Source organism: Eretmochelys imbricata, chromosome 8 (assembly GCF_965152235.1).
Source record: "Eretmochelys imbricata isolate rEreImb1 chromosome 8, rEreImb1.hap1, whole genome shotgun sequence".
In the NCBI taxonomy this organism is placed as follows: domain Eukaryota; kingdom Metazoa; phylum Chordata; order Testudines; family Cheloniidae; genus Eretmochelys; species Eretmochelys imbricata.
Window position 1 is genome coordinate 107,378,461 of NC_135579.1, and position 12,160 is coordinate 107,390,620.

The 12,160-nt window shown below is 52.8% G+C and overlaps 1 protein-coding gene across 1 annotated transcript in view; it reads right to left on the bottom strand.

Moving 5' to 3' along the window:
* Positions 1-12,160, bottom strand: part of PTPRF (protein tyrosine phosphatase receptor type F) — a 358,571-nt gene that overhangs the window by 49,534 nt on the left and 296,877 nt on the right. The window contains exons 15-18 of the mRNA XM_077823717.1: positions 11,114-11,231; positions 8,270-8,848; positions 7,625-7,722; positions 237-490 (exon numbers count right to left, since the gene is read on the bottom strand). Of these exons, the coding sequence (XP_077679843.1) occupies positions 237-490; positions 7,625-7,722; positions 8,270-8,848; positions 11,114-11,231 (1,049 nt within the window). The remainder of the gene's footprint in view (positions 1-236; positions 491-7,624; positions 7,723-8,269; positions 8,849-11,113; positions 11,232-12,160) is intronic.

Below are 12,160 nucleotides of genomic sequence, written 5' to 3' on the forward strand. Positions count from 1 at the left end.
ATGGGGAGCTGTGTTGCCCTATCTCACAAAAACATCAGCTCAGAACATGCCAGCAATACGCTATCATGTGGTGAAGGGAAAACCTGGCTCCAGCATTTGTGGGCTGCTCTGGCATTCATCCCACAATGTTACCGAATCAATGGGTTAGAATGGGTTAGACTTAGTGGGTACGTAAAGAGAACAATCCAGCCTCCTACCTCCCCTTGCCCTCTGGTCCATTAGCAGGGAGCACCTACCTAACTGGCGCTGAGGTCTGGACTTTGGGAAGGGTGAGGGTGAACTTTCCTTCCTGCATGTATTTGTTTGTGGAGATGGGTTTGTTCTGCAAGACATCAGGAGCCGTGTGGATAGATACCCGGTGCTGGAGCCCACCAGCGCTGCTGCCGCGGTTCATTAGCACAAAGGAATACTCCGTATCCGGCTGAAGGTCACTTATGAGCTTCTTCATCGAATGGCCGTCCACCTCCACACTCTGGCTGTTGTACAGGATCTGAAACAGGAAAGGACACATCGGCTGCTGACAAAACATGCTCAGAATAGAAGGCAGCATTAGAGCTGATAATCTGGCTCTGGGCCCTACCTCAGGTGGTTCTCATCCTGTGAATTCCATAAAGAGCCATACAGCTTGAGGTCCGGCAGAGTAACCCACAGCCGCCAGCAGAGCAGCACTCACTGCTCCCTACAGCCACAGTGCGGCATCTCGAACACCAGCTGGGTGGTTAGAATCCTAAACTGCAGAGACTCCACCAGACGCGTCCCTGGCGATGCCCCCCCCTTCAGCGCATAGGTAGGACGACCATACAGATGGGTTTATATTAATGGGTCTTCGTTTCCTTGTGGGGACATGACATACAATGGACTTTTGGCATAAAACCCCATTTGCTCTAAAGTGGTTTCATCCCCAATCTAACAGTAAACGCAGGCTCAAAGGTTAACGCAGAACTGCCCCTTCCCAGAAAGGGAACTACAGGGATCGTTTGTTTCCTAGAATAATGCCTCTGACCAATCAGTAACGCATCTCACACATCCACAAGCGCGACCTCACTGGCTCACGGCCTCACTGACAATGGCTGCTGGCGCGCTGCAATCCAAGCACAGCGCTTGGGGCTCAAACCTTACCTCTGCCTGGGGTGGGCTTCCAAAGAACTGCACCCAGCGTCACTGCTGGAGAGAACGGGGAAATGACTTAGCATAGAGCACTCTCCTGTTGGCATGGAGCAGGGCACTGCCACGTGGTATCATGAGGAAACAAGAAACCAGGCCCCTGTGGCTGCCTTCTCAACCCACCCTAGTTGGCTGACCGAGAGCTGCTCTCCTGGACGCGTGGTGCTGTGGGCTCTCCTTGGTGGTTGCTGCTGCCCCACGTGCTCAGTATGAATTTGCTCCAGCTGCTGTTCTGCATGAGCAGAGAGGCATCTGCTGGGCTCCGTTGGTTTCAGGCTGAAAATCTGGATGTGAGCCCTGGTTCAAACTCTCACTGGAAGAGCCAGCGGCACGGGGACACCTCCCCACCCCAGCTGTAACAGCAACGCGTGGCAGAGTCAGAAACACAAGCAACCCCCCACACACACAGGTGGTGCTGGTGAGAGGACTGGAGGGCCTGGAGCTACCTTCGGCTGCAGCAGAACGCCGGCTCCTTTCTGCTAGCAATCCCCAGCACTCTGTGGGGTGTTCCTGAATCTAGTAGAGGCTGCTTGAGCAATTAACGCGCATAAAGCGCTCTGAAGATACCATATACTGAGAGCTGCTGTCAAGAACCAGGGAGGGGGTGAGCCTGGAGCACCCAGGTGGAGACAGCTGGCTCAGGCCAACAAACATGCTCTGCCTTTGGGCTCTCCAGAGAAGGGACCCAGCAATCTTTCTCCCCTCTGGGTGCAGCTGAGCCTGGCGAAGCAGCACAAGAGGGAGGTGGGACACTTCTGCCAGCCCACACTGCAAGCAGCCAGCAGAGCCCTGAAGAAGCTGCTGTCTCATTGGGGCAGGTGCCACTCATTAACTCCTCAGAGGAGCTAGCCTCTCCAGAGAGAAGTGGAGCAGCAGGCCCTGCAGAACCCCAAGGGGCAGCCAGGCACAGGGAGTAGAGTGAGGCGTACAGTGCTGCTCTGGGTTATCCAAGTAGCCACGTGCCAGAAGGCTTTGGCCACTGCACTCTGCTGAGGTTGGTCCATTCACATACAGACTCTTCTCCAGCATCCCAGAGGAGATGGTCAGCTGGGAACCGAGCACAAGGGGAGGGTTCAGTAGGAGAGGGACAGATACGATCAACGTTCTCATTGACTTGTGCTGGGCTTTAGGGATGGGTCCCCGCTGCTAAATTAACAAGGATGCCTGCAGCGATGAGAGCCCTGCTGGCTCCCCAGTGCAGAGGCGATGCAGAGGGAGTGTTCTCTGCTGTGACTGCTGTGAGACTATTTCTACCGAGGCTTTAATCCCTGTCTCTGCAGAGAGACACATCAGACAGACGCTAGAGTGAGTGCAAAGAATCCGACCCAGAAATGCCTCTTAAAGCCTCTGGAATCTCAGATGTGTAGTTGGCAGGTTTCCTCCTGCTCAGTCACACCAGACTCAGCCAAGCCAGAAGAAACAGCTGGTTATTTTACAGCTCTGCAGTCTATCCTTGCATCAACTCCTTCAAACACTAACAGAACATTGCAGCAGTGGGCAACATATTCCAGACAAGAACAGGGCTGGGCTACAGGCAGATTCCTACCTGGCTCCCTGCCTCAGCTCAGGAAACCTGCTCAGACTCAAACAAGAACAAAGTTGAAACACGAAGGTCACACAAACCCGGCTCTAACTCTGCTCCCCATCCCAGACTCTGCAGCAGGTGGGATCTCCCATCACACAGTCTCCCACAACTAAGTGATTCCAAAGGGCTTCCACATGTGCTTTAGGAAGGCATATTGTCTATAAAATGCACACGTGTGAAGGTTATAGGCCTTGCTGGAGCCCTAGGCATGGTTAAAAGTATGAGCCAAGGTTGGCTGGGAACCAAAGTGGGCATTGTTAGAGTAGTAACACTAGGAATCAGCTGACCAAGCAAACACAGAAGACGCAGACCTCTCAAGTAACCACCTAATGCTCTCCTCAGAGGGCGGGGTGGGACCCCGTGTAAGATCCGGAGGGGAGGTCAGGATAATGGATGAGGAGGTTTTATCTGAACTATTAGGTTTGAGGCACAAGGATGGTAACCAGTAACATCTGGAGAGTAGCACGTAGCTTGTTTGTATCGCTGTATAACAGGAGGGGCAGCTTTGTATTGGCCTATGGGACAGGCGTACACGTGTTAGTGTGCCGGTACCCAGCGAGCTGGGCACTGACTCCGAGCTTTGCTGACAATGACCCTGGCCGCGCTTTCGCCACCAAGTCAAGCCTGTGTCCGTCCTTTCTGAGCGGCATCGCGGTCTGCTGAGTCAGCAACCAGCCATCTCTGCTGGTACAGAAACGCGGCAGCTCCAGGAACAGGAACAAGCGTGCGGTGTTTCCCTGGGGGTGGGGGCAGGAAGGCCCACGAGTGCTGCAGACTGGATGGACAGTCTGGGGCTTTCAGCCAGAGTCTCCTTGCTTGCTCTGGGTTTGGTTGAAAAGCTACATAAACTTGCATTGCATGGTCTCCTGCTGACATCCGAAGATGACGTTCATTGCCTTGCCCAGACACGTGTGCCCAAAGACAACGGAACAACGCTCCCAGCCCCTCTCCCCACAACGGTTCCGTGTTCCTTTACCTGCCAATCTGCATTACCTTCTCTGCACCATTAGTTAGTGCCTCTCCATGAACCGTACGACGATGTAAGGGCACAGGGATAAAGTCACTGCTGCGTGGGAGCCCAGGGGCCTGAAGCTAACTTACCAGCCAGAGGTTGCAGAACGGCTCAGTGACACCTACTTTAGTCAGCAGTGAAATGTGGCCATAGGGCTTTAAACTGCTGAACACTGGGCTGACCCACGCCTGGCCTGCTATAAAATCCCTGTCAGAGCTGCTCTAGCTCACAGAGACAGGCTTGCAACGCTAGGTGGGCCCAAATGCCCTTGCTGAAGGCTGGAGTCTTGGTTAACGCAGCGGAGGCTAGCTGCCACTCAGGTGGCTGTTTCTAAGCTCACCTGAAAATGTGCTGAACTGACTCACACAACGACTGAAACAGAGCAGCTTGAGAGGGAATCTCAGGAAAACCTTCCTGACTGTCCAAGCAGTAGGACAATGGAACAGACGCCTCGGGGCGTCCTGGAAGCTCCTTCAAATAGAGGCTGGATAGCATCCGTCTTGGATGGCGCAAACACAACAAATCCTGCACTTTGGCAGGGAGTTAGAATCTTTTTCTCCCCTGTAAAATACCTAACAATACTGCCCACAACCCACACAGCCTCTGTCCTAGGCAAGGCCAGGGAGGTGTATCAAGGAAACGAAAAAATCACCACCAAGGCTGGCCTTACACTTGACGTGAAAGCACCGAAAGTGCCCAAACCAGCTCCTAGCTCAAAATGGTGAGAATCCAGCAATTGTCAAATTTCGCCTTTACTTGGAAAATATGCAAGGAGGAAAATCCCTGGGACCTAGAACAGCGTCCAAGGCGTATGGCCCAGAGGGCTGGAATGTAACATCTCCTGTAAAATGCCCCACCAAAGCCAGGCAGCGCTTTTCAGGGAGTTTATCCCAGGCCCAGATGAAGCTGTGAAGTTCCCTGAAGAGAACTGACACCTGCTTTACTGATTTGAGAGGAGTGAAAATTCCAGAGGTCTCCAATTCACCAACCCCCCCCCCCCCCAAAAAAAAAAAAAAACAACAAAACCCACAAGGTTGTGCCAGTACTCACAATCAGAACAAAATCCCTATTAATTAAATCGGTTAACATGGAATGTGACACCCTTTGGGATGTAGATTTAGTGTGAGACTGTTTATCAAGTGCAGATAATACTAATTGTTCCCAGGGAGATTTATCTGCTGTGGTTATTAGGCTCTGTCCTCTGCCTCTCATGTGCCTGCATTAAGCAGAGAGTAAAGAGGTGAACCTTGTTTGTAAAACAAACTCCTGAAGGTTGAGACTTCTATCAGTGCAGTCAAAGCCCAGGGGCTGTTCCTCTAAGCCCACATGCACCTGCATTTCTGGGAGTATTAACAGAAGAAAGATACTACTGGAGAAATATCTTTAACCACCCTCCCGTGTGCATGGTTGCTCTCAGCTGACAGGTAACTAACACCATCTACTCCTGGGTCACAGCAGGGGCAGACACGGAATGAATCACTGCTCGTGTTTGGCTACAAGGCAGAGACAAGGCATCAGCACTATTCCTTCTGGCACCTGACCTGCTCTACTCACCCCCACAAGTTGCAGCACCCCACCCAGAGCACTTGGAGGGGAAACCACTGTGGCTAGAATAAGGAAACCAAACTGGCCATTCAACACACTGCACAAACTGGGATCTGGGCTATTCCCTCCGTCCCAATGAGACTCCTGCCTGTCCAAACATGGCCGGCCCCGGGAAGCTGTGAGTGCCATGCCCTCTCTGATTCCCTGTCTCTTTCCAGCTAAACTCTGCAAATTCAAAGTGTTTCCGACTCAGCGTTCTAACTGAGAGGCAGGATTGAAATGGGGCGTGATTAGCAGCAAGCAGGGGAGAGATACACAAACACAGGCAGCCATTCCAGACGCTTCTCCCACTTGCTGTGGAGAAACTGCCCTGTGGTGTGGTCATATCCCTTGGCATTCAACTCATCCATTCCATGCGCTTCCTACACACGCAGCATGGATGGGCAATGCACCCTGCATCGCACCCCCTGCCCACACACAGGTGAGCACAGAACTCCCCTTGGAGACATGTTCACTCTCACCACAGGAAACTGGTGACCTTGATTTCACTGCTAGGCAGGGAGATGTTCAGGTTGTGGAGAAGGAAGCTCTGGACTCAGACTCAAGAGCCCGGGTTTTCATCTCTGGCTCTACTCAGGCTCCCTGTGTGTCTCTGGGCCTAGTGCCCATCTGTGAAATGGGGGTAATGTTTTCCTGCCTCTTGGGGGTGGGTGGGTGTAAATTCATCAGTGCTTGTGAGCTGCTCCACCACTACAGCGATGGGGGGGCACAGAGAACTCACGTTTCAGAATTCAAGGTGGCGCAATGCCCAGAAGTGTTAGCGATCACCTCTGTATGGGTTCAGCGAGTCAGTCTGCATGCCCATCAGCGCCCTTCGGCACAGCAAACTCTGAGCAGAGATACAGTGCTTCTGTCTGCAAGATTCTCCCCCCACAGCCCGGACCACCTCTGCAGAAATCCCCCACCCTGCGTGCCTCGGCTGCGCCCTACACCCAGCTGGGGCTGTTGAAGGGACACGGGCAGCTTGGGCCCATGGGAATAAGCCATTGTGGGCCCGGAGGCTGATATAACACCCAGCGTTGGGCCGGACAAGTGAGAGCAGCAGCCATTTGTGCAGGGTCTGCCCAGGTAGCCATCAGAGAGGGGACTATGTACTGCTAAAATGGAACCACCGCTCGGGATTGTGCCCCTGCTCTGATAGCTCTGTGGGGAGCAGGCGACCTGGTTAGCCAGGGCCGGGGCAAAGAGAGCCACTCTAAAGTCGAGTTGCCGCCTGGTTTTCAGGCTGTTCTGCCTTGTTCAGGTCCTGTGATGAGATCACATTTCCAGCTGTCTCATGGACGCTCTGCAGCCTTGGGATTTCCCCTTATGTCCAGAGAGCATCTCCCTCTCTGAGGGCACAAAGCTGTAAGACACCACCAGCTCCGCTGTGCCACAGCGCCAGCCTGGATTACAAAGAAATGCAGAGCCTGCTAGGATACTGAGAACAGGAGCGCCTCACGCAGGCATTGCCAGGGGGCTGTCCTGGCCAGCTGGAAGTGGGATCTTTGTCCAGCCAGACTCCAGACACCTAGTGGGGCTGGCACTGGCAGACTGTATAAGCCCCTACCAAAGCTGAGCAGGGCAGAGGTATTAATAACAGCCTTGGGAGGACTGCACAAGTCTCCCTCTTCCCCAGGTGGTAAGAGCAGAGCAGGGGGATGCTTTGGAGAATATACCGTGGAAAGGAACCAGTGGGCCCACACCAGGGAAGGGTGGAGGCTTAGCACCTGGAGTAAATGTTCCTCTGCTCAGGTCTATAGCTGGATGGTGAGCTCGCTCAGTGTCTGCAACCTGGGCCTGTCACTATTAGCAACCCTCTAGGGCCACTTAATGACCTATCTAGAAGGAACCTCCCAGCACTTATGCACATTCTAAAGAACATGACCTAACATGGCACACGCCACCTTGACTTAGCACATGACACAAGCCTGTCCCATTTGGCTTTTCCTGCTGGCCTCAGAGCAATCATTTTCATTGTTTGACTCAACACTGCTGACCCCCTTCACTGGTATGGCTCTGGCTTGCAACCCTGCCAGAGACCAGGAAGGCAGGAGTAAACCAAGCAGCTGCAGGATGCCAGGAAGGAGGGTGAGAAACCAGCAGCACCTCTGGCTTAGTATCTTTGCTTTCCAAAGCATCAGCAGTTCCTTATTTCTGTGCTCGGAGGCCTTGCTCAGCCAACCATTTGCCTGGCAGCCTGGCGCTGCCATGTGACAGGCAGTCAGTAGAGGTGCTGCTGCCCTCCCATGGGGGCATCCCGTGCAGTTGGTCCTTACCTTGAAAGGCACCACCGACTTGTAGGAATCAGGCACTTCCCAGCTCAGCAACACTGATGTTTTCATCACGGCGTTGACGCGGAAGTTTTTAGCAAACACTGAAATTAAAAACAACACCTGTGAGCTGCCTGCACGGCCCAGCAGGAACTCAGCAGCACGGGGTACTGAACTCAGCAGCAGCAGGAAAGGAGACAAGCAGAGGAGCGCAGCAGCCTTTCCCCCAGCCGAGTTTCTGATGGTGACTACATTCTCCAACATCAGAGAACGGCAGCTCTAGACTGAACTGCAGCTTTCCTCTCCCCCCGACAACTCTCTTGGCCCTTTGCCAGGATCAAAAGCCAGCAGCTCTCAGGAGCTGGAACTTGCAGGTCTGCACCAGAGTCAGCAGAGACCCTTTCATGTACAGATGCAATGGGAGTGTGCGTGTGAAGTGACAGAGGCAATTATGTTCCTACCAAAAATCCTCCTCCTAGTAACAGGCAATGTGAGGGAAGCCTTCAGCGAGGCTCCCTGTGCCGAGCCACTTTTACTAGAGGAAATGAGATGACGTACAGCCCCGTTAGCCAGAGCCAGGGGGAATCCAGCCTGCCACACCAAAGGGAGGGTCACCGGCTGGAGATGAGGCTGGACTGTAAGGCTTGTTACCTTGCTCAACAGGCATGGTCCGGGACTGGATGCTAGGGCTGAGCGGCCCCACCCCCTTGCTGGTGCTGGCCCTCACTTTTATGTCATAGGTGGTGTCAGGTCTGAGGTTGGTCAGCATGATGCTCGTGTCCTTGGTGACGTTGGTCAGCTCCTGCTGGCTGTTGATGTCTCTGTACATAACCGTGTAGTTGGTAATTCTCCCATTTCGCTCTGCCAGCACTGGGGGGTCCCAGGCCACCTCTGTGGTGGAGGTGGTGAGCCCAACCACACGCAGGTTCTGCGGGAAGCCACTGGGCAAGTCCTCTGTCGTGGTGATCTCCTTCTCAAACTCCTCCCCTGGACCGGCTCTGTTCTTGGCAGACAGCTTGAAGATGTAGGTGGCACCTTTGTGCAGCCTGGTCACAGTGTAGTGATGGTCATTTTTCCCAAAGTCCATGATGTTCATCTTCTCCTCGTCGGTGCGTTTGTACTGCAGCCGGTACCCCAGCAGCTCCCCGACCATCTCCTTGGGGGGGTGCCACTGGATGAGAGCGGTGTTCATGGCTGTTGTGCTAATCATCATGGTGGGCTTGCCTGGGACTGGAACAGAAAGACACTGTGACCACCCACAAACCCATCCTGCTGCCGGAAAGAGAGGAGAGAAAACTCAGGTCTACTGGGTCCAGGATTGGTGTAACTTTGTGCTCAGATAACACAGTGGTAAGTGCAGCATACAACCTAGATGGACCCAAATCCAAGTGCTGATAAAAGCTGGATCCAGCAAATTCTGGGTTCAGATTCCCCAAATTTTACTGTCTAAATGGGCAATGAATGCAGCAGCTGACATTACAACATAAAAATCCAGACCCAGACGTACAATGGCTTAATTGCACCTCAAAACCCATATCTGTCTCACAGATCATTCTGGATTATGTGGACCTCTCCAAGCGACACCCTCGCTGCAGACAAGTGCCACAGCACCAGGAAAACCTAGACCCTGAGGTACTGTGTTGCCACAGATGCCCAAAAGCCCATACCCAGCATCCTGATCTATCTGGGTGCGGAAAAATGTCACCCCCAAACCTTGTAATTTTACCATCTGCAGAGGCTGTAAGTGGTGCGGAGTGGGCTGTTAGCAATCAGAATGTATTTTGCTTTAGCTGATGAACCAAATCATGATGTGAATGTCGATGTGACTGGGGAGCAGCAACAGTCAAGCCACTGAAATTCTGCTCATGCTGTACAAGTGAAGGGCTGCTGCCTTCCCAGGTTAAGAACCGTTAGTTTGGAATTGAGGATTTAATACCTGGATTCCTCACTCCTTACACAAAGGGTGTCACCATTCCGAGGGAGAACAGATTTGTATACGATCCAACTGATACAGAAAACACCCCTAATCAGTGGGATAATGTCCTGGTAGTAATAAACCAGACACTGTATTTGATGGTGTTCTGGCCCAATTCTGCCCTCAGAAGCCCATAACACTGTTCCCTTCTGAGGTCCCGAGGAGCTGGACAAATCTGTAGGAGGGGACTCTGCTACTATTCAAGTACATCTAATTCAATATGCATTGCTAATGTCGCTCTCTCCATTACTCGAACTCACAACACAATTGCTAACAGCAGCCAAGAGTTAGGGACAGATGATTTTTCAAAGTTGATTCAACATATCGTTATCTTTAAATGTGCATCACGAGGTGGGACAATCTGCTGCAGTTTACTGTGTAGCACTGGGATGTTTAGGAAGCTTCTCCTGTTTGCAGGACAGCTGTGTTAACTCAACAGAATGTACGTCCTGGTGAGGCCTGCAGAATAGAGCAGCTGAGATGCTGACAATGGAAATGACCTCTGGAGTTATCCTGGTGCCATCTGGAGCAGCACAGAGAGTGAGCTATTCCTGGGTTAAATGCTCCAGGAACTCAGATTTCCAGTTCATGCAAAATGCATTCCCATTATAATGAGCAATAAACATTATGCCTGGGGTTAGTCTGCCAATCAGCAGGACTACCACGTGTAGGTCAGGGCTAGTGATCCAAAAATGAATGACTAGACAATGCCGGCTAGCTGGTCCTCTCTCCCAACAACCACCCAAATCTGCTCCCATCATGTTTCCAGAGAAAAGCCAAATGCCTGATGTGTTCTTGTGATGTCCCTGAACCAGGGCCTGGGCTCCTCTGGGCACTAACACTGGATACGCTTGTCTGTTTAGACAGTAGAACTTTGGAAACAAACTATGGCTGGATTCAGCAGGATCCAAAGACTGCATATGGCATTTTGCTGCACTTCTGCAGCAGCAGGTGTTGGTTTAAGCTGGGCTTGTCTAGTGACATGTAGAGGCTGGATCCACTTCTAACTGCCTCTCAAAAACCCTTCAGCGCAATGAAGGCTGTTGCAGGAGGCTCTACAGCCACCGTGGCTAATCCCTCCAACCGCCCCAAACCAGGTGTCAGGGCATCAGAAAGCTGTGTGAGGAGGACTTCATTTCAGAGTCAGGTGAGGTCTGGTGTCTAGGACCTGGCTTTCCCTTCCCTACTCCCAGCACTGAGTGGGTACGTTAAGGCTGAAAGGTTTTCATAGATCTCTTCTAAAGGGCAGCTGCTTTTTCTCCCCTTTTGCCCACCCAGTGTCTGTCCATTTCCTACCTGCACCCCTGCTGTGTGTGAACCCTGCACAACTGATCCACATGTAAAGCCTGTGCGTAAGGGATACAGATTGCACTCTCATCCTTTGCCCCCACTGCAGAAGTACAAATCCCCATGACATTCCCCATCCTGCCCACTCCTTTCAAAGGTGCGCCCTCAGCAGTATCAGGTGTGCCAGGTCCCAAGGAATTTCATAAACCCACCCAGCAGCACCACACACTCACCCGCCCCTGTCGTAGTGACGACTTTGGGTTTGCTGCGTGCCCCATCTCCCTTGGTGGTATAGGCTGCGACAGTGACGGAATAGGTGGTTTCAGGTAGAAGGCCTCCTATGATGGTTTCCTGCGGGACCGTTCATAAGGTGAGCAGAAAATAAGCAACAAGAAACAAATCTGGTTACTGCTTGGGATACAGGAAGGAGGCCCGGCATCTGAAGGCTTTCAGTCAGAGACGCACTGATGATGGCTGGTTTTGTTGCGTGCATCACACCCCCTGCAGGTCTCTAACCTCACGCCTGTGCGGCGTTAACGGCACAATGACAACATTTATTCCAGTGGCTCCATTTCTAACATCTCACTCGCCCTCTCTCACAAAGATGTCACCTCTCCGACACTCAGGGTTTTGTGCCTGTATCCAAAGCTGCCACCAGACCTGTGCAAACTTGCCTAGAAACAGAGGCTGAGAGGGCACGAGGGCCATCCCTAACCGGCTCTGAGTAACTCCTCTGAGCCTCGACCCCACCCTTGCCTCCACAGCTGCTGTTTCCAGGAAGTTTTGGTTGGAAAATGCACTCTAGGCAAAGCCCTCAGGGACAGCCAGGACCCAGCAAGTGGATCATAACAAATCAAAGCCACCAACAAAAGCAGAAGGCCAGCTCAGGGTACATCAGTGCAACCCTCACTGGGGCTGATTTTGGAATTTGAAGGTGCCTGGAGTCCTGCTGGGAACTCCTGGGAGACAACCCAGGGTGGGGGAGCCGCTGTGGTCCAAGAGACGGGCTTGTCAGGGCATTGCTGCTCAGGCCCCCCCAGGCTGAAACTCCGCTGCAGCATTGCTGCCAGGGAGGGTCCATGTATGCACAAGGTGGGGCAAGTTCTCAGGGGTGGGCTTGGCCAGGGGCCAGTAACTTGGGATCACTCCAGCTCAGCCCAACAGCTGCCCCAAGGCACAGCCGCAGAAGCACTATGCTGCTGGCGGTGGAGGAAAGGCCCTGCTAGCAGTGAAGTAACTGAGGCTTGGCGAGGACGACGTGCTCAGAACGTGTCGGCTCC